Genomic DNA, 27,702 nt, shown 5'->3' with positions numbered 1-27,702 from the left:
AGGAGAGGAAGAAGAAAAGCAAGCTACCCTAGCTACTTTTACTCCCCTTTAAGGCTGCCTGGTTACGGTCCTGGGAAAGAAAACCCCTGCATTCCTCCCCTTTAATTGGGTTTATTGTTAAAGCATTGGAGCAGCTAAGCCTGGCAGACCTGTAGGAGCAGGCGTGTGGGGAGTGCCCAGAGCACAATTCTTCCGAGTCCCTGGGTAAGGTGATTCTTCTTATTTTTTCTGGTTGGGGAGGGCTTTGGTGGGGGGCTGAGTTGCCTTAGTGGGGGACCCGTGGAGCATGGAGAGTGGATTTAAAAAAACACTTTGGTAAATGACTTGAGCCCCAAGTCATTTTCTACTGACTCTAGTGGTGTCAAGGGTAAGTTAGCGCTACCTTGGAAAAGAAGTCTGAATGAGGGCTGGGGGGGCGGGGAGGAACTTCCCTGGGGAGAACTCTGGCCACCTCTCCTGGCCAGAGGAACCTTTGGGGGGTCCTAGGGAGGAAAGGGGGGGCGGGTACAATGCATACAGCTATGTTCCCAGCTCTGTCCCTAGGCTTGGGTGTCAGGATCTACAGCAATCTTGCCATACTGCCCTCGACTCATCCTTCATCTCTGACCCCTTTCACCACATGGGAAGATGCCGGCTTTGCCTACATCTCTGGACTGCTGGAAGGGTCTGGAGGACCAGTGGGCTAAAAGATGAATGTAAACAGCCTGTGGCTCCCTCTGCATAGCCCAGAGAGGACGATGAGTCTCAGGCCTCTTGGCAGGGCAGGATTTTTTTTTGCGGGGGGAGGTGCGGGGGGGGGGAGAGGGTCTCTCCATCCAGGCTCCAGGGTCCCTAGCCCTGGCTGGCTGCTCCAATTAAGATGCAGAACACAGGCACAGGCATGCCCGTTTCATCTCTGTCAGTCACAAGACAGCGCCTTCCCCAGGGGTGCAGCCGTCTTCCCTGTATCTTTAAACTTCCTCAATTCAGTTCTCTGGTAAAGATGTGAATCAGAGGTCTGGATTGACCACCCCCACCCCCACCCAATTCCCCCAGCTGCCTCTTCTCTCCAACGTAACTTTGACGCAAGAACATTAACCCTGAGGCTCGCAGAGGTGGCTGCAGTACATGCCTGGCCAGCCTTCTGCTCTGGAGCCAGAGCCATTGATAGATCATAAGGAAAATCTCCAAGGAGGGTCAAGAGAGCCAAACAGGCCTGTATGCCATTCCCAGATGAGACACCCGAGACCAAACTGGCTCCTTATTCTCACTGACCAAGCCAAAGATGAGCAAACCATCTCTGAAACAGGCCATGATACAGAGTGCTTAGTAATCCCTGTATGGGACCACACTGCCCAGGGGATAAAGTGCTTTGACTCCATCCTTTGGGGGACAGTCCACTGAGTGGTGGAACATGCACAATGTCCCTCTTCATAAAAAACGTGACTACTGAAACTCGAAGTGGTTAAATGGTTTGCCTGGACTTACCAAGCTCTATGTATTTTGGTGCTATCCATTTGATGGTAGTAGCATTTGAATGCTGGTCTTATGATAAATACAGGGAGCTTTTTTTCTGGTGGTATAGATAGTTCTTGTGTTGAGTCAGAATACTCCTTTGAAAGAGAACATTTTGCGGGGGGGAAGTCTGAGAATCTAGTTAAAAGGTTAAGTAGAGCTGTGAGAATCTTGGGCAATGTAGACATGGATGATATCCTGGTCTCGATACTGAGGTACTTGAGTATTTTCCAGAGACAAAGCCTTTTCTCAGATCATCGTGTGTGTGTGTGTGTGTGTGTGTGTGTGTGTGTGTGTGTGTGTGTGTGTGCGTGCGCACACGCGCGCGCGCACATCCACTGGGAGGGAGGCCAGTCAAGTGTTGGGATGCATGATAAATAAATGGAAATTAGTGGCTCACTTCTTAGGAATTTCTTCCAGGAAAGAGGCAACAGGTTAGATGATAGGGTGACTGGTTATTGAAGGTGCTGGAATTCCCAGCCTGCTTGATCACTTGCTATCAGTTTGATTTGGCCTTTTTTCCCCACTGAACGTTTCCAGCCATCAGTATTTCTCAGTGATTAAAGGCTGTTGCTTTGGAAGGTAGCAATGAAGCATTAAATAGGTCCATGAAAACCAAATGCCTAGACCTGTGTGCCATGTGGTACCCGGCCCATCAACCACTTTGACTATAAGACCTAAGGACAAGTCAGGCTGAATATTTCAGACAAGCATTCACATCTGAAAGGAGAATGCCTCCCTCGTTTGCTCCCTCTCCCCCATACACACGCACACCCAGGCCAGAAATAAATTGCCACATGGAGTGCGTGCGAGTGACAGAGCCCAGCCGCAGCCTGCCAGAGCCAGCGGCTAGTGAATGAGCTGCAGCATGAATGAGAGGAGGAGCGAGTGGCTGAGGCTGTAGACAGGCTGCGTGGTGCCTAATGCTACCATGGCAGGCAACAGTCTCAGCCTTGATCAACAGCAAGAGTGACTGCAGGCCAGAAGACAAGCCTGTGGGGGGATCAGGTTTCCTGAGCATCCAACCTGTGTCACAGGAAGGAAGGGTGGTAACTGAGCTTCTCAGTGTCTGGTCCCAATTTGGCCTGGCTGCCCTCTCTGCATCCTCGGCATTGTCTTGCCCACTGCAAGATCTTCACTCTTCCCTTCAGCAGAATGCCAGGCTTGGATGGTTAATAGTAAGGCACCACAGACCTGTTCAGAAGAGCCAACCTTTGTGTGACAATCCCACCTAACAGAAGTGGCTTGCAGTGTTACTCCTAACAGCTCCTTAGAAAAGCAGCCACATGGAGAAGCCCACACAGGCATTTTCTCCTGGGTTTGTGAGAGTCACTCCCTGAGGATGGGGTGACATGATTGGCTTGCACTTGGGGCCACGTGTATGGAAAGAATACCTCTTTCTCTCAAGACATTAGAATCTCAGTGGGATGAAGAGGGAGAGGGGCTGAGGCCAGCTGAGGAATCACAGATTCATCTCTCTGGTTGTACGGGCTCCTGTTTACATCATTCTCATGGGGTAATCTCAGCTACTTGGGAGGAGAATGGAGAGTTCAAGGTTAGCCCAGGCAAAGTTAGCACAGTGCTATCTCTAAAAAAAAAAAAGAGAGAGATGAAGATGTAGCTCAAGAAGCAGAGCACGTGCCTAGCAACCATGAGGCACTGGACCCAATTCCCTGTATAGAAATAACCCACTGAATCAATCACCCAATACATCATTATCTTCTTCCCTCATTCTTTCTGCAGTGCTTGGTGATTAGTTCGTGTAGAACCAAGGAAATGCTTCCTCGTGTTTCCATGCCTCAGAGCTTAAAGGGGAATAGAGCAGGCAGTATTATCCCCATCTGGCAGATGAAGAAACCGAGGTCTGATATGGCTAAGAATAAGTAGCCCTCTCCCTGCCTCTCCATTCTCTCCTACACATCCATCCTCCTCTCAACCATCAGAGAAGCTCCTAGTCTGCTTCTCAATTTGAAAGGATGAAGCAAAAATCCAAGATAGGCCAGAGTTTTGAAAATGATGTGGCCTGGGCAAGGAAATTTCCTGGCGTTAGCCTTTTATCCCTTGGTAAGCCAATAATATATATATATATATATAATAGGGAATTTATATAATATATATTTATATGGTTTTTTGTGCCCCCACTGGGAGGCAAAGAGCACAGTCTTATTAAAGATGATCCAGCTGATAACCTCGCTTACAGAGTCCACAGGCCTGACAGAGTCATGCTTCCAAAGAAGCATGGGCGAGTATAAAGACACAGCCTTCTCCAAGTCCACGACGCTGGCTCACTATGCTCGATTGAGTCAGATCTCCTTTGCTCAGTGGCAGCAAGTGAGAGAGCCAGAAAAAGATGTGGGGACTCCCAGGGGAAGAAATGAGAGTCATTATCTGTGATTTAGGGACTGCAGAGATGCGACTCAAAGGTTCCCTGCTCTGAGCTCCACTGATTGGATCAGGCCCAGTTTAGATATGCCACCATTCTTCCCACATTGTACATTCATATTAGATTAGACTCTGGGACATCTTAGTGGGAGGTTAGCGATGATTCCTTTAATAAGCACCTCAGAACAGGGACCTAAATGGCTGTGACTCAAAAATAGGGAAGTTTTAGAAGAGAATGCACCGAGCAAGAGAGACAGGAATGGAGGTTGAGTTAGAGGGTCCAGGAAATGGGAGGTGAGGAGGTAGAACCTGAGATTTGAAGGTTGTGTGCAGTTCACTGCGGACACTACTCAGTCTGGGACCACCGCTGCCGTAGGACCAAATGGAGTCTGGGAAGGAGGTAAGAGTAAAGTCATGTGAGGGCTGCCTGCCTCTTAGACTCTGGATCCAAACATCCCTCACCAGCGCCTCATTAGTAGCCAGGCTAGCTGCCACCAAAGATCGGAAAGCCTGCCTCTGCACAGAAAGGGCTGTACCCAGAGGTGGCATCTACTCCAAAGCCATACTGCCTGGCCCTGAGGGACACCCCCCCCCCGCCACTCTCCTCCCTTCAAAAGGCCAAGAAGACAGTGTAAAAAAAAAAAGACAGAATCTCCATCCATATGAGTTATTTTCGAGTAAGAATGTCACTAGACGTTAGCCTCCCTCAGAGTGATCTCAGTTGGCCAAGTGCATGACAGAGAAGTGGAAGAGTTTATCTCCGGAGAGAATAGCCAGACTTAGAATAGTCAGGCAGGGGTGTCCTACAGAAGTTCTGCTGACCAAGAGCTGAAGTTAGACCCCCACTCCAGGTCCTACATAGTCGATTCCCGGTGTGATGGCAACGGCAGGAAGCCAGAAGGACAACTTTACCTCCTCTAGCTACCCTCCCTCTCTGCTGCTCTACCAGGGACAGAACCTTACAATGGGGTTTCAGAGGAGCACACCAGAGCTCCATTCTTCTGCCTCCAGATTCACCTCCAGAGCAATTTTTTAAAATGTCCTCACCCACATTTCCATTCCCATCTTAAGTCCGGCTCTCTCGCAAAGCTATCCTCAACCATCTCCAGCTCCATCTTCCTCACTCACTGACTGGACTGTTAGTACATGCCGAGCAAGTAACAAGCAATAGAGACTCAAACCAAGTAGCACACAGTCTCTGCCCTTCAGGTGGATTTCCTGTAGTTTTATCTTAGGCGTTTCTTTCTTTCTACACTTACACTTGGATTTTCCAACTTGATGGACTGAAAAAACTTTTAGAGCCTGGCTTAGATATCACAGAAAAACCTATACTGAATTCATTGGATTTACAGGAAGTCCTTAATAAATGCTCATGGGTGGAGGGTTGCTACATCAGCAACTCAAAGATGGTCCCATATAGAGAGCCATTTTCTTTGCCATTGTTGCTAAGCTTCCTCAGGCATCCTGCTCCGTCCAGGAGGGAGGGCCCTGAGCAAGTCACAAATGAATACCAGGCTCTATGGTGTCTCCTGAGCCACCATGTCCAGTCAACCCTAAATCTCAGAGACTTCTTTAGTGGTGGCTGCCTGCTCCTGGGCTCTGAAACCCAATGGAAGTTGTCACCGGAAATAGAGGGAGGCAGGGAGTGCTTTGAAAGCAGATGAGAGCAGTATTGGAGCTTGTAGCTTCTCAGAATTTGTTTTTCTTTTCCTCTGAAAGGATCTAGATTGCGAGATCCAAACAAGTTGGGTGGGGTGGGGTGGGGGCTATAAAAGAAAGCAGTGGGATACAATGACTGAACATTGGGCATCTCCTTTCTGAGCTGGCACACTTGCCCACCCTTGAGCAGCAGTGGGGCAGGGAGTGGGGGGGCTTAAGGAGGGGGAAGACTCTCTGAGGTCTAGGACAAGTAGGAATAAAGAGTCACTGGAAGGTGTGGTGGACTTCCCAGTCTCTCACATTGCACTGCGGATGAAACTAAATTGTTAGGATTCAGTGTATGGGAGGAAAGGTGGGCGGGAAAGATGTTTTCTATGGCCTTGCCTGGGCTAAGAATACTATGTTTTCTTTTTTAAAAACCTATTTAAGAGAGATGGGAAAGAAGGAACAGTGAGTTCTGATCTGCTAATGAGGTGGTGGTGCCGCCCCCAGAAGAGCAGACACAAGGGGGAGTGAGGAGCTTGGCTGGAGGCCTTTGGGCTGGGTAGGCTCTTGACTGGCAGGGTGGCAACCAGTCCTGTTCTGTAGAGCAGAGACAGGGAGACACACAAACCCAACTCTGTCCATCTCCACTTCCCTCAATGGCTAACCCTTTGCCTCCATCCCTGCATTCAAGACTGAAGAGCAGCCATTAGACATGAGTTCCTACATGTGGGGGGTAGGATTCAAACTGGGGCTTGAACTCAGGGCGTAGGCACTCTCCCTGGGCTTTTTTACTTAAGACTGGTGCTCTACTGCTTGAGTCACAGCTCCTTTGTCAGTATTTTCTGCTTACGTGAAGATAAAAGTCTCACAGACCTGTTTTTGTGGCTCAAGCTGTCTCTGAACTGTGATCCTCAGATCTCAACCCCCTGAGTAGCTAGCATTACAGGTGTGAGACACAGACTCAGGTTCAAGGAGTGTGGAGGAGAAGGTGGTGGAAGACACTGTCTCACCCATCATTCCTGATACCCACTACGTTTTGCTGTCATAGCTGGCAACTAGAGCAGAGAACCCAAAGGATGGAAATCGCCCCCACCCAGCCCACTGACAAGCATATTTCCCTCCAGTCTCCCTGACTTTAATAATGACCTCTCATCCCACACACCCATGCCACAAAACGTGGCGATCATTCCAATCCCCTTCTCTTCCCCCACACAGTGGCCTAGATGGCTAGACTCCCAGAACACACCCCAGATCCACCCATTTTCCCCTCCAGAAACTCAGTGGCTAGGCCTCCATCACCTGTCTTTTACAGTTCCACCCTTCACACAGTTTCCACGCAGCAATTCTTGGCCCTCCACCTCTTTTCCACAGAGCAGTCACAGGAAGCTCTTTCCAACATGAATGGTACAATTCAACTCCCCTGCGACATGTCCTCCACGTCCTCCTGTTCAGAAGAAAATAAAGATCTCTCGCATAATCTACAGCCTTGTGTGGTTGGCACTGCCACCTTCTGCTTTCCCGCTTAACATACCTACAGAATGCAGAGTTGTGACTGCTCCAGCCCCACTGTGCCTCTGTGTCTGAAGCAGTCTGTGCTCTTCCTCGTTCTATTACTTCTGCTCTGGCTTTGTGTACTGTGCTGGATTGTTGCTTCCACAAACTTCCAGTCTCATCCTCAATAGAACCTTCTCAGGATGCCTTCCCAGACTTTATGTAAAGGCATCCCTTGTTTGCTTCTGTTGCATACCCCAGTTCTCTCTCTCACCCACCCCCACACTTTGTAACTGTGCCCATGGGGGTTGGTGGCCCAAGGAAAGAAGGCAAGAGCCTTATCTATGTTGTCTCTAATTACATAGCCAGACCCTGGCACATCACAGGTGCTAAGTAAAAACATTTAGTGACAACTAACAGTTGGATACAATGCAATTCAGGTGTAAGTATTTTCCTAACACCAGGATAACAGTTGTGAGTGTATCAGGGAAAATGCACTGCTCCTTCATGAAAGCCATACAGGTAGGAGTAAAAATTGACAGAGGAGGTTACCAGGCTATGAGGGGGGAAAGGAGCCAGGCAGGCTTTAGTGGCTGAATAAACATCTTGGAGATCATTTGAGTAACTCAGGAAGTGCCGCAGCTCTGCTCTCTTCACCTCTTAAGGATTTCCACGTGAATCCACAAACATGTTCATCGTGGCATAATCAGTTCCTATTCTGATTCTAAACTCTTGGAGTATGAAGAAAGCATGGTGCACCTGTAGCAAATATCCAATGAATTTGTTATGCTGAGTTTAGTGACCATTCCTGTCATTCTAGCTATCTGGGAGGCAGAGTTGGGGAGGAATGGTGTTCTAGACTAGCCCAGGTGAAAAGGTTCTTTGGGCCAGGTAGGTGGCTCACGCCTATAATCCTAGCTACTCAGGAGACTGAGATCTGAAGATCAAGGTTCAAAGCCAGCCCTGGCACAAAAGGGCCTGAGGCCCTTATCTCCAATTAGCCCCTAGAAAATGGGAGGTGAGACTTGGCTCAAGGGTAGGGTGGTAGCCTTGTGCTGAAAAGCTCAGGGGTAGGGCAGTGGCCTTGAGCTGAAGAGCTCAGGGATAGCAGTAAGACCCTATTTGAAAAATAACAAAAGCAGAAGGGTTAAGGGCATGGCTCAAGTAGCAGAATGCCTGCCTGCCTATCATGAGCAGCATCTTGAGATCAAACCTCAATACCTCCAAAAATGAATGAATGAATGAATGAATGAACACACCTGTTTTTATCTATATCTGGTTTCACTCTTCTTTCTTTTGCAACCTGTTTTCATCTTCGCTGAGCAATTTATCGAATCATACCCGTCCTTCTCCTCTTCCTCCTTCATCTCTTCCCTCCAACAAAGCGTCCCCAGAAGCTTCAACTCTGGAGGAGATGGGTCGAAAGGAGGAAGAGGATGATTGTAGTTCTTGGAAGAAGCAGACCACCAACATCCGGAAAACCTTCATCTTCATGGAAGTGCTGGGATCGTAAGTCCTGGGCCTGGGGGTTGTAGTTATGGCTGCCTGCTCTACTGGGGCTGAGACTTACTCTAAAGAACCTGGGGGAGAATATTATGAGGAGAGATATGGGGAGAAAGTAGCCTTGGGTAAGACTGGGGATGATTTAATGTGCTGAAGCCCTCAGGGAATCCAATTCCCTCCCCCCAGGTTCCAGGTAGTGGAACGTACCATACTTTTAAATCAAACAGGGAGTGCATCTAGACATTCAGTGATGCTAACACTTTCCTGGGCTTCCTCATCTGACTCCCCCCCCCAAAAAAAATCCTCATTGTCTGCTGTAAGTGGAAAAGAAGGGATTTCTGAGGCTCAGAGCAAGAGTGGGCTATACCCTAATTGGCTCTACCCACAATGCCTTCTTTGCTCCATATTTCAGTGCTCTGTGCTATGGTCTAGACTCTCACCAGCCTGCAGTGTGTGAGTATGTGTGTGTGTCTTCCCCCTTAGCAGTGATTACACGGCTGGCAGACCTGAGACAGGCTGTCTGGAGCTGAGTCTCCACTTAGTCCTGTCTCTCCCCCAGGACGCCACTGTGGATGACGCAGGCCAACAAGAGCTCCCCGCCACCCTCCCATCAGAGCCCCAGCTGGCAAGGCTAATTAGTTGGGGCTAATTGTTCTTGGGCAGTGAGAAGTGGACAGTAGGCTGGACACTCCAGCATGCTCTCCCTCTGGCGAAGTATTGCTCCCCTCCGCTCTGGCCAGGAAGAGCAGTAACCTTAAGCAACAACAGATGTGTACACTCTTGGTGTATACGGAAAGGCTCCAGGTGTGGCTGAGAGGAGACTTCAGGCCCCTCCTGGCACAGGCAGGTTCTGAAGCTCTGAGCCCACAAGAGAAGCAGAGAAGCAGTGTTTGGTCATCAGAGCACTGGCATTCCATCAAGGGCTTTTGCCAACATGGAGGTGGCTAGATAAAGGACATTTGGAAGGAGAGAAACAAGGCTCATGAGTGAATCAGAAATGACTTTGTAAGCATTCCTAACAAGAGAAGTGGGGGGAAGAAAACCCAGGTTGACAGTGTCTGCTAGACGGGAGTATAGCCAGAAGGAAGTCTACTGCAGAGGCAACTTAATCTGAGAGGGACATCAGAGCCGCCAAGAGCTTACTCTTCCAGCTGTTGACTGTGGGGATTTTCAAACACAAGAAAAAGTTAAACCAATAGTCTAATGAACCCAGTTCACCCACCACTTGGATCTAACAATTGCTAACGCTTTACCCCACCACTGCAGATACAACCAGTGGAGGCTCAAAACACTGGAGGACATTGTGTCTGTACTGAGCATGTGAAAACTGTTTCTGGTCCTTATACTCTAAACAACACGTGGCAACAACTGACTTTGTAGTAGGAATTAGAAATGATCTGGAGATGACTTAAACAAGCAACAGGATATATGTAGATTATAGACCAAAATTGCATCATTTTATTGACAGAGCTTAAGCGCTCACCAATTTTTATAACCAGTGGAATCTTGGAACCCTTTCTCCCATGGATGTCTAGGGACAAGTAAATTTGTTTTACACACACACACACACACACACACACACACACACACCATTCCCACTGAACTATTTATAAACAAGTTATAAACACTGTGAGCCATCCCCCTACCCCACATAAACCTTTTACAGTAAAGGGATTTTAAAAGTTAACCACAAACTCTCATTGTGATAGTCAAGAAAATGAGGAACTAGTATGGTGGTCCTTACCTTTAACCCAGCATATAGGAGGCTGGGGAGGAAGGATTGCAAGCTCCTGGGCTACATACTGAAGCCCTGACAAGGAAGGGAGGGAGGGAGGAGGGAAGGAAGGCATCACTAGTTCTAGTCTAAAATTCCCATCCATCCAGTCATCCCTTAAACAATTATTCATATAGCACTTTCCATAGGTACCCAGGCTTAGGACCCAGTTTCCATACACACTTATTTCCTGCTATGCCTAATCTCACCCTGACTGGGCCATACCTACCTGCTGACCCATTCCTGTTTCTCACACTTTCTCCCAACTCCCACCTAACCTAAAATGTGTCCATTTCATTTGCTCCTTAGAGCTGAGATGATGGTGTTCTGAAGTCAAGGCACCACCTGTTATGGTCTCCTCAACGATCCAAAGTCATCTCTTAGTTCAGATTAGGACAACGTTTCCCTTTTCTCTAGCATTCTGTCTGCCATTAGGGTAATAGTTACAGGATGGACATGTATACTGACTCCAAGGTAAATGTCACCTGTTGAAATTATACAGTGCACAATTTCCCCAATAGCCCCAGTGGACATTATAGTAAGTGTCCATTTTATTTATTTTTATTGTCGGGATAATGTATAGAGGGGTTACAGTTACATTCGTCAGGTAGTAGGTGCATTACTTCTCACACATTGATACCTTCTCATGTTTTTATTCCCATTTCCCTTCCCTCCCAATCATCTTGTTTCCCCCCTTCCCTTTCCTATTTCAAATAAACAAATAAACATATATACAATATACTAGTATCCATTTTATATGCCCATTCTTATCTGTATGTCTGTCTTCACACTAGAGGCTTGGCTAGGTGAACACAGCCCACTGCCTGAACAAAGAGGTTCCGCCAGTTCAGCAAGTATTCATTAAAATTCCTGACCGCCTTTTCCAAAGCTGATACGACTTGCTTCTTTTCTTCAACCCTCACTAATCTGCAGGCTTTTTCAGAACAGAAAGTTTTCCTCACCTGCTCATCTCCAGTGTTTAAGACTAGGGGAGGCTCTCAAATTGCTCCTGGTGGAAGGGATGAGTGGATGAATGGATGAATGGAGGAAGCTCTGTGGCTCTGATTAGTTCAGTTCCAAGTACACAGCTGGGGAAACAGGAAACGCCGAGTATTTTTTAATGCATATTTTTTTAAAGCCCATTATAAAAGTGTGACGGCATCAGCCTTCCTTCGAGAATACACAGATGGCAGAGGAGCGGATGGCTCAGCTGTTTCTTCCTTTCGTTTCTGTTTCCTCTGTGTAACCAGGTATTCTCTCTGGTGCTTTTCAATCATGCTAATAACCATAACTAGTATACATGGTTTAAATGGAAGGCAAAAAACCCTTTCAGTAGCAGCTGACAAATGTCAATTCATTTAATCTTCTATAAAATAAAACAAATTGTAAACATTATTGCTGTTCCCAGGTTTCGATGGGAAAGCTAGGTATACACAAGTCAAGTAAATCATTACCTAGAAAACAGAGCTTCTTCAGGTGCCATCCATCCCTAGCTTACCTGCTGTTTTGATGGCCTGATCTCCGGCAGACACCTGCAAAAGAGAACACTATTATTTGAGATTGTGCCCTGTTTTCCCATTGGGTTCCATCTATTCTGTCACAGCAAACCTGCTTCCAAAGCTTCTCCCTTTCACCCTTGCAAAAGCTCCCAGAATGAATGAGAAGATGGCCAGCCCCTCTTGTGCTCTGAAAATTACTTGAGCTGATTATCATCAAAGTGATAATGGCACATCTGTGATCCGGCCAGTTTGGAGATTGAGGCAGGAGGATTCCAGAGGTTTGAGAAACATGCCAACGCTCTGTGCTTAAATAAAAAACAAACTTAAAACTGATACACAAGACTTTTCTCTCCTGATCCTGCTGGATCTGAGTCTGATTCCCAGAACTAGAGCCACTGCCACACCAGTGGACCATTCTGCACCATACTAGATGGGGGAAAATTGGCTCTATAGAGAGGCCTTTCTTCAATGGGTTTGCTAAGTAAAGAAATCTTCAGCTGGAAGCAGTGGCTCAGGCCTGTAATCCTAGCTACTCAGGAGGCTGAGATCTAAGGATCACGGTTCAAAGCCAGCCCAGGCATTAAAGTCCGTGAGACTCTTACTTCCAATTAACCACCAGAAAACCAGAAGTGGTGCTGTGGCTCAAGGGGTAGGACAATAGCCTTGAGCTGAAGAGCTCAGGGATAATGCCGGGCCCAGAGTTCAAATCCCACAATCAACAAAAGATAAAAAGAAATCTCCATAGCTGATGCATAGTCTCTGGAAGTTGTTCCAAATTATAGAAGCAAGAAATGTACCGGCCTGGTGTCCAAGGTCTTTTCCACCCTATATGATCTATGAAGGAGAGAACGTGCTTGCATGTCTTATAGGCCCTGTCATCAATACAATGCATGTGGCAATAGAACTGTATTATCTGCACCCCTCCTTCCTTATACTTTCACTTGCCACCAGAATGTTCTCTAGAGAGCCAGAACTAAATTTCGTGTTTTTCCATCTTCCCTGCAGAGGAGCCTTTTCAGAAGTGTTCCTTGTGAAACAGAGGGTGACCGGGAAGCTCTTTGCTCTGAAGTGCATCAAGAAGTCACCTGCCTTCCGGGACAGCAGCCTGGAGAATGAGATCGCTGTGTTAAAAAGGTCAGTGCAGCTGTGGAATCACTTGTCCTTCACAAATGACCTTCAAGAAAAACAATAATTAGGATTTCCACTTCTTTTGAATGAATGATGGGTTAGCCAGTCACCGAAGTTTAGTCAGACAGACACTTAACTGAACTTTCTTTCCCAGAATATTGACTAGTGAACCCACTGGTGGCAGAACTGATTTGTACACGTAAACCAGAGAGCAGTTAGCTGAAAGGAGCAGATGTCAATTGATGGCCAACCTCAAGAAGAATCAATGATTAAGGAAATAGCACCAGACTTGGAAATTAGCCTAAGTTGACCCAAAGCTTTCGTATGTTCAACACCAATGATGGGGACTACATTAACAAACCATAAAATGTTTACTGTGACATCTCCTATGATGAACCACAAGAATTTTAGGCACACTAACACAGAATTAGGATCATAAACCTAAGGCAAAATTCCTTACCCTCTTGAGCAACCATAGCAAACTCTAATCCCCTCAGACATAAGATACAGTAGCTAAAGGTACAGTTCGGAGGCAACCGGGATTCATTTCATCTATGTGTATCTCATGAATATGGATTATCTGACACATTTTTCAGAGAAGAAAAACCTTAACGAATGAGTAGAATTTTATGGAGGAAAGAAGGACAACCCAGAGAGAGAATTCAGACCATAAATAACAAACTATCATGTAGAACCATGGAAGAACACGGAAGGACAAAGAGAGGAGTATTAGAAATTCCTGCACTTGAAGTGAGAAGCTTCAAGAGTCAGCATCTTCCATGCCACACTAAAGAATATTGGCTTTATTGGGTAGGCAAAGAGAAGCCATCCATGTTAAATAAGGAGTCATGTGATCAGAGGAGCATTTTAAGTATGGTGAAGTATGGGTGCAAGCTTTTCATAATATAGGCATGGGTGAGGAAGCAGATCTTATGGGGACTAGAAGACTGTATACAAAAGGGAGAAAAATCATTAAGCTTTGTATTAACTAACCAGAGTATAGAAAATATCACTGGACACAAACCTGAGAATGAACAAATAAATGTCCATTAAGTACAAAAACAGTCTTGATGTTGGACGTAGCTCAATGATAGAGCACTTGCCTAGTATATGCAAGAGCCTAGGTTCAATCTCCAATGAGAGAGGAGAGAGAGAGAGAGAGAGAGAGAGAGAGAGAGAGAGAGAGAGAGAGAGAGAGAGAGAACCAAATAATGCCATCACTTGAGATAGAAACTTGGATGATTAGATTATACAGAATGTAGGCTATTTTTATGTAGAGTTATCTAGTAGGATGATGGGGAAAATAAATCTAGGCACCAGGAAGGTTAGGGCAGAGGAAGGGGCTAAACTGATGGAGTGCAAAGACTCGAGTTGTTTTTGTTATCTTCATCTGTATCAACAGCATAGTTACTCAGCAAGGATTTGTTCAATGAGTGTTCAACAAGTTAACATTAATTGGTATTGTCAGCTGATGAGTACAGTTCATCAAGCAACCATTGCAACAGATCTTTATTTTTTAATATTTCTAGACTTGATAGACAGTAGTCTAATCATATACAAGAATGATTCAGTGTTTGCTATCCCTCCAGGTACTATACCACGTACTTTCTCTTTCAATCCTGCTATAACCCTGTGTGAGAGCAAAGTCTTTTCTGGACAAGGCAAGTGAGGCTTAGAAGATTTGAGAAAGCCAGCTAAAGATAGTAAACACCTGAGCCAGATCTAAACTCAGGCCCAACTGACTCAGAATCTAAGGTCTTTTGTTCCACAGCATGCGTACAAGAGATCTCCTCTGCAGGCATGTGAGAACTGCTGCCCGGAAAACCAAGCCCTTTGCCTAATCTTCTGCCTGACTCAGTCTCTAGTGATCACAGACAAAGGAAACCTAGGGCAAAGTTTCTCGACCACAAAACACTACTGACATTTTGGACCAGAAAAATAAGCAAAACAAAACAACAAAAACAAATGTCTCTAGCAGCAATTTTTGAGTAAGTCTACATCCTGGACTGGACCACAGAGCCCTAACTATGTCTCTTACCTTTTCTCCCAGGATCAAACATGAAAACATCGTGACCCTGGAAGACATTTACGAGAGTACCACTCACTATTACCTGGTCATGCAGCTGTAAGTGAAGGAGGACCTACCTCTTCCACTCAGGTTTGAGGAGGGGAGGCCTGAGGGGCTCAGAGGCTTAGAGAACATTGGTTAGTGGCAAGGAAAGGGTGGTGATTTAAAGCTGGAGACAGTGGCTTAGACCGGTCGTCCTTTCCTTGCAAATTGGGAGGCTGAGATAGAGAGGACTGAACAACCACAATGTAAAGTTCACAAAGACTCATTTCAACTAATAAAAAGCTCCAGCACAATGGCACATGCCTGTCATTCCAGGCTTGAGATCCAGGCCAGCTCAAAAAATAACCAAAGACAAAAATGGCTGAGGACATGGATGACATGATAGAGTGCCTATCTAGCAAGCATAAAGTCCTAAGTTTAATCTCCAATGCTTTTCCACCCCTCAATGAGAATTAATTTGGGCTAGGAGCATAGCCTAGTGACAGAGTGCTGGCCTAGCATGCACAAAACCCTAGGTTCAATTCCTCAGTACCACATACAGAGAAAAAACTGGAAGTAGTGCTGTGGCTCAAGTGACAGAGCGCTAGCCTTGAACAAAGTGTCCAAGGACAGTGCCCAGGCTCTGGGTTCAAGTCTGACTGGCAAAAAAAAAAAAGTTTGGGGTGGATAACCACTGGCACCTGGCACATCCATTCTTTTATTAGGATTTCCTGTGTCCTAGGCCAGAAAGAAAAACAGCTTTATTAAAAAAAAAAAAAAAAGCTGGGCACCAATGGCTCACATCTATAATCCTAGCTACTCATGAGGCTGAGATCCAAAGATCGTGGTTCAAAGCCAGGAAAGTAGGTGAGCCTCTTATCTCCAGTCAAACACCAAAAGTGGTGCTGTGATTTAAAATAGTCAAGCCCTAGGACTGTACCCAGGCTCTGAGTTCAAGCCCCACAACCAACGACAACAGCAACAAAAGTGTCCACAGTAAAGGATTATTGATTCCTTGGGTAAACCCAGCCAGAGATATTTGCATTTTAAAGTAATTGACTTCTAGAGAGAAGTCAATGCTTTGCTCAAGGAAACATCATTACCATGATGATATCATTTCAGGCACCCAAAGGAAGTGTTCTAAGTCAGAAATTGGTCTCCCTGCACCCTTTGAAGTTTATGGGCATCTGTCTGTTCCAGTACACCCGTATTTCACATGGCTACAAAGGCAGACACATTTGTATTCCTTTGACCTGAAAGAAGAGCTGGATTCTTATTCTTGCCCCTGTGCCCACAGCGTTTCTGGCGGGGAGCTCTTTGACCGGATCCTGGAACGAGGTGTCTACACAGAGAAGGATGCTAGCCTGGTGATCCAGCAGGTCTTGTCAGCAGTGAAATACCTTCATGAGAATGGCATCGTCCACAGAGACCTAAAGGTGCCAGGCTGGGAGTGCTCAGTGGGAATCAAAGACTCTTTAGGAAGCTAAGTGGGTCACAGGAAATTCAACTTCTACAAAACAAGAAGACTTGGAGAGTTGGACTTCCAAGTCCTCTTCATCTCTTAATTTCTTAAATAAACCATAGGCGGTGAAATAATAACTGTTGACTTAAACTTCAGTCTTTTCCTGAACCTTTCACTATCAATGCGATATCACAATACACATTACTCCAAGTATACATTAGCCAAAATCAAGTTCAACAGATATTTATCAAGGATCTGTAGGGTCCCCTGCCTTACAGTAGGCTTTGGTGAGATCAAAGACAATTGGCCCATAGCTGATTCCACTAAATCCCCTAGGGAAGTTGAGAAGGAAGGGATAAGAGGTTATATGATGGAGCAAAGTCCATAAACAAGATGGAGTTTCTGAGGTGATGGAGTAAAGGCACAGAAAAGAGCAAGAAGGAAAGGAAAGAGGGAGGGAAGGAGAGAGGGAGGATGGGATGCAAAAGATGAACTTGGACTTGGAGTTAGTAGCCTAGGACTCAGCTTCCTAAGAAATTATACATCAATAGAAAAAGTTCTGTGTTTCAGGCGTTCAAGTCTTTTACTCTATTTTCCTTCTCCAACAGCCTGAGAATCTTCTGTACCTCACCCCGGAAGAGAATTCAAAGATCATGATCACAGACTTTGGCCTGTCAAAGATGGAGCAGAGTGGTGTCATGTCCACAGCTTGTGGGACTCCTGGCTATGTGGGTAAGTCTGGGAGTGATGGGGAGGTTGACCGGTAGACTGTGTTCAATTCCATGGTTGGAATTCAAGAGAGGGGTGATTGTATAGAGATAAGGTTCAATTTCAGGAGCTATGCAAAAGTGAAGCATTTATTTAGAAGATCACAGCAGCTAATTCATCTATCACTGGAACTATCCCTACTGCTCTGAAATCTTCCTATATCTTAAAAACAAGCTACTCCTTGTCTCCAGACATTCTTTCGCTATCATTTCTGAAGACTTACTTCCTGCCAGAGACAAGATCACACCGCCAGAAATCAGTAGAGAGCAAAAAGGTTGAACACTAGCTCCCTCTCCTTCATCCTACTGTAGAAGAAACCTTTTAGGCAAGTACATGTACAAGGTGTTGAGTTTATGCCTAAGAAACCCAGATGCGGGCCCCAAATATATACCTAGGAAGCAATCTGGGAACTGGCAAAGATGGAGTATCCTGCCTGAACAGCCCTATGGCCTTCCAGGATTCCTAAAAAAGTGAGACAAGAGAGGAGACTAGTGAAAGCAACCCAAGGATTTATGTGAAAGGCAGTTGTCCTCCACATAATCACCTATTTGGAGTCAGGAAGTAGGAAGCAGAGCCCTAACTTAGAAAGGGACTCTACACTTTCTAGACAGGAAAAGACAATCGCTCTCCAGAAGACACATTGTACCACTGGATAAAAAGCCATGTATCTGGCATCAACAACAGGTCATTCCCAGGAGTCCCAGTCAGAGGATGACATGGTACCTGGCCTCATACAGCTCTCACTCCAATAGGTGCAGACTAAGCATCTGCCTTCACCAAGGACCCATAGTCTGATGGCAAAGTTACTGCCTACTCTCTGGAGAAAGAGATAATGAGAGCCCACCTTGCAGCTTGTTCTTGTGAAGGAACATGAAGCTTTTATCCTACCCTCCCCACTGGAGTGAAGGAGATACAAGCTCTGTTTTCAGAGAGTATTAAGTCTGATGGGGAAATTTCCAGTCTAATGCAGAAGCAATATAGACCTTGACATAGCAGTTTGATGGAGAAATCATCTCTCCACACAAAAAGACATAGTCATACAGGTGTAACTCAGTCCATCTTGAGGGTTTCAGTCTCACAGAAACTCCACCATCCCCTGGGCTACCTTTGTCCATCTCTCTAAACTTCTTATTGGCCTTCAGCCCCACCCCATAGCCCTCTTCTCTTGCCCCCAGCCTTGACTCTGCCATTGGTTTGCTGCAGCTCCGGAAGTGCTGGCCCAGAAACCCTACAGTAAGGCTGTGGATTGCTGGTCCATTGGCGTCATCACCTACATATTGTGAGTAAAAACTACCATCAGCTCAGTCCCTGAGAAGTCTCAGGGCCTGCTTGCCCTTTCTTTTTCTCTGTCCTGTGTCAAATACTCCTAACTGGCACAAATGCAGGCATGCATGCACATACATGAGCTTTTTCAGACCAACAACTCCAACAAGTGCTAAATATATATATATACATGTATACATGTATATATATATATATATATATATATAAACACACACACACAACCCAGCATGTACCAACCAACTGATTTGGCACCTACTTTCCCACCTCTGCACCATATGTAAATGTACCAAGTCCCATTGAATGAGACCAGCAGGAAAAAGAAAGAGGACAAGCTATGCTTGGACCACAGGTAGATCCAGTTCTCCTCAACTGCAGCCTTCTCCTGTGGCACCCAACTATGGCCTGCAGGAAACTGGTCAGTTCCTCTCCTTTTTACTCTCCCATACTTTCTTGAACTCTGCCTTTCCTCACCTGTTTATCACCTCTTCTCTACTGTCCTTCCTCACCTGCAAATAACTTTACTACTAGATATTAATATTAGATATTACTTGAATATTAGATATGAATCCTTCAGTGTAGATTCAATTCTCTTCCATTTCTGCTAAATAATTACTCTCATTCATTCCTTTACTCAACAATCCTTGGGCTAGTAGAGCACTGAGCAAAAGAACAGAGCCAAAATATATCTCTTGTAAACTTTACATTCAGGTAGACATTTACTGCACATTCTGAAAGGCATTTTGTACACAGCATGGAAGAGTCTGAGGAAGGACAGAGAGAAGTGACAAGGGCTTGGGGGGGAAAATAAACAAGAGCCCTCTGGGAATGCTGTTCAGGCCTTGGCTCCTGCACATACTCTTGGAAGTTTTTGTATTGTTCTTGTAATTTTTTAAGTTTAATTTGTATTATCTTTAAGTAGTTATACAAAGGGGTTTCAATTCGATATGTCAGTTTAGACGTACAATGCATCTTGGTCCGTGTCACCTCTTCCATCGTGCTCCCTTATCTCTCCCAACACCATCTCTTCCTGTTACTTGGTTCCATTTTCACATACATGCACTGAATATTGTGACCATTTTCACCCACCTTCCTCCCTCCTCTCGTCTTCCCCCTTTCCCTTGCACCCCTCTCCCAACAAAACATGCTTTGGTTTCCTGGTATTCATTTTACTAAATTATAAGTTAGTTGTTCACAGGAGCTACACTATTAGAATTCTCCCCTAAATATAGCATATCTCAGCTAGTTTCTTCATGCATGTATTTAGATCACCCTGTGTATTTTGTTCACGTACATATTCATGAACTAAATCTAACTTCCACACGAGAGAAGACCTGGGCCATTTGTCTCTCTGACCATGACTTATTTTACCTAACATAATTTCTTCCAGGTCCATCCATTTCCCTGAAAATGACATAATGTTATTCTTCCTGTTAGATGAGTAAAATTCACCACATAGAGATCACCTTTTCTTTACTCACTCATCCATGAATCCATTGTAGGGCATCTGGGCTGCTTCCACAACTTAGCTATGGTCAATAGTGCAGTGATGAATGTGCGTGTCCTGCTCATACTCGTTATGGGACCTCAACCATTCCTGAATCAGATCCAATGCCCTGGTCACATTGTGCGTTCACTGTTCTGTGTTTGCATTGGGATGCTGTGGGAAGAAAAGAAACCTTCCCAGCAGCATGCCTCCTCTGTCCTCCTGCAGGCTATGTGGGTACCCTCCTTTCTATGAAGAAACCGAGTCTAAACTCTTTGAGAAGATCAAAGAAGGCTACTATGAGTTTGAGTCTCCATTCTGGGATGACATTTCTGAGTCAGGTAAGGCCAATGGATGTGAAGGTCAAGGTCACAGGTTCAAAGCAGAGGCTGCCAAGAGAAAAATTTTCATAGTGAAGGATCACAGTCTTGACTCTTTGAAGTCCCTGGGAATTTTAACAGGGCAAGCTGCCAGAAGTAGAGAAATATTCATCTAGTTCAAAAGCCAGGGAAAATATTTGGATGCTTTTGTTTTTCTAGAGGCAGAACCACGCTAGGACTGGGGACAGAGGAGAGAAATGGGGAGTAGCTTAGATGAGAGTTCACGTAAGCAGAGTTTGGTGGAAAGGAGGGTTCCAGGCAGGGTGGCAAAACCAGGGGCTTAGCTGACAGGACAGCACAATGTCAGTGTGAAGGAAATCATACTTGCTTCCTAGGCTTTCCACCTAGAGATTAAGGCCAACACTCACATGCGAGCACACATGCCAATACTGGCCCATATATCCACACAAATACACACATAAGGGTGTGTAGGCATACTGGTGCCTCGTGACTCCTGCGATTTCCACAGCGCTGTGTGGGTGAGGCTGTGCACAGCCTCTCTTCTTGGGTGGCTCATGGTGGGTTGCTGTAAGGTGGTTTGGCGTTCTTTTTTCTCTCTTTCTCTAAGACTCTTAAAATTACCTCCTTGGAAGATTAGCTAAAGATGTATTCACAGCCACCCCCCAGCCCGGAAGTGAATTTCCATCAGTCATGAAATGTGGTCCTTAGTTGTCATGTCTTTGATTGCTCTCCTCAGCTAAAGATTTTATTTGCCACTTGCTGGAAAAGGACCCAAATGAGCGGTATACCTGTGAGAAGGCCTTGAGGCACCCCTGGTGAGTGAAAAATGGGGGTGGGTCCTATGCTCGCAACCTGGGTCCCCAGAACCACTCTGACTCACCAAAGCTATTCCCCACAACTGCTTGTCCTGAGCCAGTAACTACTGTGACATTCAAGGGAGTCACAATTGTTCCTCAGAGCCATGTGGAAATGCAGACATATCCAGAACTGAGGCCAGAGGACCTGACACAGGGTGGCTGCTGAGAGGGCCAGTCAGTTCCAGGGACTGATGCTTCAGGGAGCTGTCATCAGAACTGTGTGTCATGGTGTTACACGGAAACTAGTTACTCAACAGGCGCCTTCTTCTGTCCTTAGGAACCTCGTGTTACTAAGATGAAAACGTATTCTGCGTGAAGGGATTTAAAACAGCCACAATCAGCCAATTAGTCCAAGAGGCAAATAGGTTTTGATACGCTTTTTCATGGGACTCCCTTACCTGAAAATCTTTTCACCTCAGCAACCTTGGATTCCTTTCTCTCTCTAGGTTTTCCCTAATCTGTTCAGGCCCTTTAACTCCAGCTTTATTTCCAAGGATGTTCAACATACTTTCTACATTCTGGGTAGATCAAAGGGCTACATTTCTATGTCCTCCATCCCATAAACCAAACTCTTTCCTAACTATCCTGTGAACCCCTGAGAGGTCCTGTCTCTAAGTTCTATGTCAGTTCCTTAGGACCCGGATCCCTTCCCCGGAGTCCCAGACTCCTACAGTCCATGCCAACCTTCCCATCGCTCTATGAATCACCGGATTACTGTCCATCTCCCTAGCCCATACTGTGAAACTCCACATCCCCACATTGGGATACATAGCCATCAGGGCCCAGGGCTCTCATTTCTAGTTAGTTGTTCCAGTACTGTAGACATGGCATGTGTCTGAGGAATACTCAGTGGCTGGTAACTAAGAGGCAAAGGGAAGGGAAAGCAGAGCAGCTATATCACATGGCCCCACAGAGAAGACTCCAGGAGACGCTAGCTTCCATGGAAGGTCTTGAACCAAAGTGAGATATAACACAATGCCTGGTGGTGCAGGGCTCTGTACACCTCTCCTGTAAAGGTTCCCATAGTAATTAGTTGAGGTTTTGCTGGCCATGCCAGGACTGAGTTATAACCTCAGACCTGAGGTTATAACTCAGCCCTGCTGAGTAGCACAAAAGGCAGCCTAACCTCTAAGTAAATGCCCAGGAGGCATCCTGGTGAAGTATTATTTATTAAGGTAGACAGTGGGGTTGGGGCCGGGGGTATAGCTCAAGTGATAGAGCACTTGTCTAGCAATATAAGGCCCTGGCTTCCATCTCCATTAAGCAGACAATAGGCAGATATGCTTCCTAGGCTACAAGTTTTTCATTTTGTTATTTTGTTATTTGTTTCTTTGTTTTTGTCTTGGGGCTTGAACTGGGCACTGTCCCTGAGCTCTTCAGCTCGAGGCGGGGGCAGGGGGAGACCCATTCTCCACCTGGGGGTGGGCACCAGGCTGTGCAGTTTCAGGTAGAGCTTCCTCATGTATGTACTATGGCTGCAGCCACAGTGCCACTTCCTGTTTTCTGGTGGTTAATTGGAGATAAGAGTCTCAAGAACTTTCATGCCCAGGCTGGCTTTGAACCTCCATCCTCAGATCTCAGCCTCCTGTGCAGCTAAGATTAGCAGTATTAGCCACCAACGTCTGGCTGAAAGTACTTTTATGAGCACATACACCCTCTTAGAATATGCCCAGGGAAGGATATGGAGCATTACCTTTTCCAGATCTCTCCTATTACAAGGAATAGAACCTTTAAGCTTGGACATGGACCTATCTGCCCAGATCCCTGTCCACATTCTGAGTGTCCACAGCCATTCAAAAGCCAGGGTGCCTTTGCTGACAGGATCGATGGGAACACAGCCCTCCATCGGGACATCTACCCATCCGTCAGTCTCCAGATCCAAAAGAACTTCGCCAAGAGCAAGTGGAGGGTGAGTTATGCTTTCCTGGGCTGGGCAGGGCAGGCTATTCTGGGTCCTCAGAGAGGCAGGACTATGGCAGGTCTGGTGGAGAGACTTCCCTGGGACCCCCTACCCCAGACTCCTGGGCCCTCTTACCTTGGGCTTGGGCTTTTTTCTCAAGGCTAGGGCTCTGCGACTTGAGCCACAGCACCACTTCTGACTTTTCTATGTATGTGGTACCGAGGGATTGAACCCAGGTCTTCGTGCATGCTAGGTAAGCACTCTACCACTAGGCCAAACTCCCGGCCCTGCTTTGTGTCTTTAGCAAGCCTTCAACGCTGCAGCCGTAGTGCATCACATGAGGAAGCTCCACATGAGTCTGCACAGCCCGGGCGCCCGCCCCGAGGTGGAGAACAGGCCTCCCGCTGCCCCAGCATCCCAAGACTCCAGAGCCAGCTCCCCTGAGATCACCATCATGGAAGCCCCCATCCTGGACCCCAGTGTGTCCCTCTCTGCATTACCCAGAATGCCCTGCCAGAAAGGCTCTCAGCCTGCAGCCTCGGGCGGCAGGTCCCTCAACTGCTTGGTCAATGGCTCCCTGCGTATCAGCAGCAGTCTGGTACCCATGCACCAGGGGCCCCTGCCCACAGGGCCCTGCGGCTGCTGTTCCAGCTGCCTGAACATCGGGAACAAAGGGAAATCCTCCTATTGCTCTGAGCCCTCCCTCCTCAAAAAGGCCAACAAAAAACAGTACGTATTTTCTGACAAAGTCAAAGCCCTGTCCCTACTCTACCTGATCTGAAGGAACTCAGGCAAGAGACTGAGAGAATTTTCACACACAGACACGTGCATGTGCACACACACACACACACACACACACACACACACACACACACACACACACACACACACACACACACACGGCCTCTCTCTGGCTGGTCAAAGGATGCAAAGAGGTCTAGACTGGGGGCAAGAAAAAGACCCTGTCCCTCACACCTGCTAACCCAAGACAAGTCTGAGAATGTCTCTGCTCCTGCTTTAGCCATCTGTAAAATGGGCCGATGAGAGCTTACGGTCCCACTCAGTCCAGCTCACACAAGAGCTACTCTAAAAGTTTAGTGAAACAACAGAGATTATAAAAATTCCTCAGAAAACTGGGGGCATATGAATGGCAAGCATTAGACCTGAGTTTCTAAGTCTTCCCTATTCGTGGGAGGTAAAGAATTGGGGACCCTAGCTGTTTCTGTAGGAGCTTGTACTTTCTGACTGACAGGAAAAGTGGGTGGACGTCACTGATATAGAAAGCATTGCCCTCCCCCACTCCCACCCACCCCATCCCCACAGCTTTCCTTTCTTCCTCAGATTTGTTAAGATGATTGGTCTCCTTTCTAGGAACTTCAAATCAGAGGTCATGGTGCCAGTGAAAGCTGGAGGCAGCTCCCACTGCCGGGCAGGACAGACTGGGGTCTGTCTCATTATGTGATCGCTGGAGCTGGTGCCTGTGTCACTGCAGTTTTTCAGGTGAGGAAGACTAAAGAGCGGAAGACCAGGGCACTGGGCTCAGAGGAGCTTCCATCCCAGAATAAAAGTCTCAGCCCTGGTCTACATGATGGGATTAAAGAGCCTGAGATAGAAACCCCACCATCACCTGGACCACTTTCCTTCGTAGGTGTGTCCGACTCTTCTCTGCCCTTCCAACCCTGGCATCTACCCTGAAGAGGGAGGAGGGGAGCCAGGGAGCAGGGCTTGGCAGGAGCCGGTTCTGGTCAGAAGCAGCAGCCTGACGTCACCTGGGGCAGATGTTCACAGAGGCCCAGGAGGAAGCCCTGCGGTCTGGAGCCTCCTTGAAGCCGTGAGCAGGAGGAGAGGCATTGGCTGGCTTCCAGGTCTCCCTGACCTGCCTGTTCTATGCCCCTGCACCCTGTCATGGCTCCACACAGTGTCTGTAGATAGTGCTCACCTGGGTCTGTGTTTTGGTTGTGAAAAGCTGGCCAGACTGCACCACCTTCTCCAAGCAAAGCCATATGGAGACCTCAACTCAGACTCCCCGCTCTGCACACTCACTCCTGCCTCTCTGGCCTCTTGGCCAGACTGAACTCACTATTGTAGTTTTCTGTCCATCTGCATGAATGCCAGGCAGCTTCTGGGATCTGCCTGGGAAAGCTCAAAGCTCTAATCCTTCCCTCCAGGATTCGCTCCCAACTGCACCAAGACCCAGCCAGCCCATTTCCAGAACACCCCAGCTCCCTCCTCCCTGCTGCAACCCAAAAGCAGTGTCACATCCTCCAAGGTGGAGACAGAAAGAAATCTATAACTAGGGACCATAAGGACTTCTCATTCTGCCCACACGCCCTCCATCCTCAGCCCCTACTAAAGTACACTAGAGGCTATTTTCATTCCAGCCAGAAATTCTGCTCCTGCCTCTGTCTCCTTTCCCCCATCCCACTGAAGGTCAAGTGCATTGTGCTTGTCCTTCCCTGTATTCTTGCTCTCACCCTTTCTGGCTTCCTGCTCAGTGTTGTGCTCAATAAAATGGACATATTTTTCTCTACTTTGCTTCATTTGGTTCTTTCAGAGTCAGAAGAAACTTAGAGGCTTCTCAAGGACAGCCTAAGATCAGCCAGAATGAGCAACTGTCGCTGACTGGCATGTGTCTGGATGCATGTATGCTAGACAATGTGCTGGGCACTTAGAGCTGGGCGTTATCTAATTCATAGCCCTCTGCAGTAGGTTCTGTGGAGCCCAGCCATCTAACTCCAGTGTCCATTCTCTTCATGACTGTCTTAGAAACCCAGGGCTTCAAGGCTGGCTCTGCCCTCACTTGCCACCTCTGTGATCTTGGGCAAGTGCTTTCTTCATCTGTCCAATAGGAACACAGTTCCCCCTGTAACATGGGATATTGCAGGTCTATATCTAACACTGTGCTCAATAAATAATGACTAATAACAATTAATGTAAGTTGAAAGCACCAGCTACATCTGTCACCCCAACACTCAGGAGGTGAAGGCAAGAGGAATTCAAGGTCAGCCTGGACTACCTAATGAGACCCTATCTCAAATAACAACAAGAACAAGAAGAGCAATGTGGATGTAGAAAGAATATCTAGCCCGTTGCTGTTATGTGCATATTTGCACACCTACACAAACACATTCATTTACAACTTCTCTTTGAGAGCCCAAGAGATTAAGATCCTACTCTTGGTCCAGTGCATAAGACAGATAAAATGACCTAATCCTGCCCAACACTATTTGGTTAAGAGTAGATTTTGTGTAGATCTTGTCTTGAGTCGAGGATCACTAGTCAAGCAGCTCCTCTTTTGTAGCTGGCCAGACTGCGACCGTGGCAGCCTGGCTGCTTTCTACTTTCCACGAATACCTTGAAGAAGCTACGCTGCCAACATAGGTGCTTACTACCAAAGCACAGATCCCTCCTTCCATGGTAATCAGAAACCAGCATCCTGGTCTTGCCAGCCCACAAAAACAGGCTTCATTCCAGGGGTCTTTCTTTACTTACTTTAGATTTTTGTCAGTAGTAGAGCAGGCTGAGCTGGCAACACAAAGAAGGGGTGGCTGAAGTAACGGTAGCAGCAAAAGTGCAGTTTAAGAGTTTCTGTTCCCCATGGAGAAGACGTGAAGGCAACAAGGAACAACAGAAGTAGAAAGGGATAAGAAAGTGTGGAGAAAGCCACGCACAATGCCTGTAATCCTAGCTACTCAGGAGGCTGAGATCTGAGGATCTGGGTGCAAAGCCAGCCTGGGCACTAAGATCCGTGATACTTTTATCTCCAATTAACTACCAGAAAACCAGAAGTGGAACTGTGGCTCAAGGGTAGGGCAGTAGCTAAAGAGCTCATGGATAGTGCCCAGGTCCAGAGTTCAAGTCCCACAACCGACAAAAAAAAACTGTAGAAAGCAAAGGCTGATGAAAAGTAGAAGGCTCTACAAAGCAACAGAGTTCTAGGGATTTCCCAGACATTAAGGGCCAATAACCCTGGCCCAAGAAATAATGTAGTAGCTGCTGACTAGTAGGTAGAAGGCGTTATAGATCCCTAGACCCGATGCCTGAACTAGAAAGTGCTTGCTGCTGGTGGTGCCTGCTGCTGCACTCACTGGGGCTAGAAGCCCAGGATGAAAGCAGCTGGCAAATGACGACAAAAGCACAGAACAAGCCTAAAACCCATGTTTGAGCCATCTCTTGCTTAAGCAAGGAGCAATGTGTCCTTAATTCTCCACGTTTAGAGCTATAAACTTCTGGGCCTGCCAGTCCAAATTCTAGGCCTTGGAAATGCCAATTAGAAGAGCTTCACCCGGCCTAGCATGATAACTTGCCTAACTGTCACGATCACCAGATAGACAGAAGAACAAAATGATCCAACCAGCTGACTGGCAACACCTTCGGGATCTCTATAAGTCTGAATACATTATTTCCTTCTTTGAATTTCCATTTCCTCCTCTGTAAATGAGAAGCTGGATTGTTGTTCAAAAGGGAAAACTGCTCCTCTGGTTTCCCAAGAAAGAAGGAATCCAACAGAGGGGGTTGGACCACATGAATAGGGCAACCTAAGGGCTTGAGCTCATAGGAACTCTACATGGGAGGCAGATATAGTGAGAAGGGTTCCCTTGATAAGGAAACCCTCTTTCTTTGATCTTCCAAGTTCCTTTCT

General features: G+C 46.7%; 1 protein-coding gene across 2 annotated transcripts; it reads left to right on the top strand.

The window, feature by feature from the left end:
* On the top strand, positions 1-24,796 carry Camk1g (calcium/calmodulin dependent protein kinase IG). Of its 2 annotated transcripts, XM_090341278.1 has the most exons (13): positions 1-204; positions 8,397-8,520; positions 12,793-12,921; positions 14,966-15,040; positions 16,263-16,401; positions 17,036-17,159; positions 18,399-18,474; positions 20,191-20,303; positions 21,040-21,118; positions 22,982-23,069; positions 23,365-23,789; positions 24,432-24,560; positions 24,709-24,796. In XM_090341278.1, exons 2-12 carry the CDS (start codon positions 8,426-8,428, stop codon positions 24,520-24,522), a joined length of 1,434 nt encoding a protein of 477 aa, XP_090197404.1. In that variant the 5' UTR covers positions 1-204; positions 8,397-8,425; the 3' UTR covers positions 24,523-24,560; positions 24,709-24,796. The 2 variants fall into 2 exon arrangements, with proteins under 2 accessions (XP_090197404.1, XP_090197405.1); XM_090341279.1 differs by lacking the exon at positions 8,397-8,520 and having other exon boundaries at positions 153-204.
* Positions 24,797-27,702: the final 2,906 nt, after the last annotated feature.

Source organism: Megascapheus bottae, chromosome 10 (assembly GCF_031878675.1).
Source record: "Megascapheus bottae isolate mThoBot1 chromosome 10, mThoBot2.hap1, whole genome shotgun sequence".
NCBI classification, from domain to species: Eukaryota; Metazoa; Chordata; class Mammalia; order Rodentia; family Geomyidae; genus Megascapheus; species Megascapheus bottae.
Note: the sequence above shows the minus strand (reverse complement) of the source record. Positions and strands in the feature narration are given on the sequence as shown.

Bases quoted from the DNA above. Each gene is read 5' to 3' on its own strand.
- Camk1g (XM_090341278.1), top strand. From the start codon at position 8,426: ATGGGTCGAAAGGAGGAAGAGGATGATTGTAGTTCTTGGAAGAAGCAG. The intron at 17,160-18,398 runs GTAAGTCTGGGA...GGTTTGCTGCAG, and splicing joins TGGGACTCCTGGCTATGTGG to CTCCGGAAGTGCTGGCCCAG. The intron at 18,475-20,190 runs GTGAGTAAAAAC...GTCCTCCTGCAG, and splicing joins GGCGTCATCACCTACATATT to GCTATGTGGGTACCCTCCTT.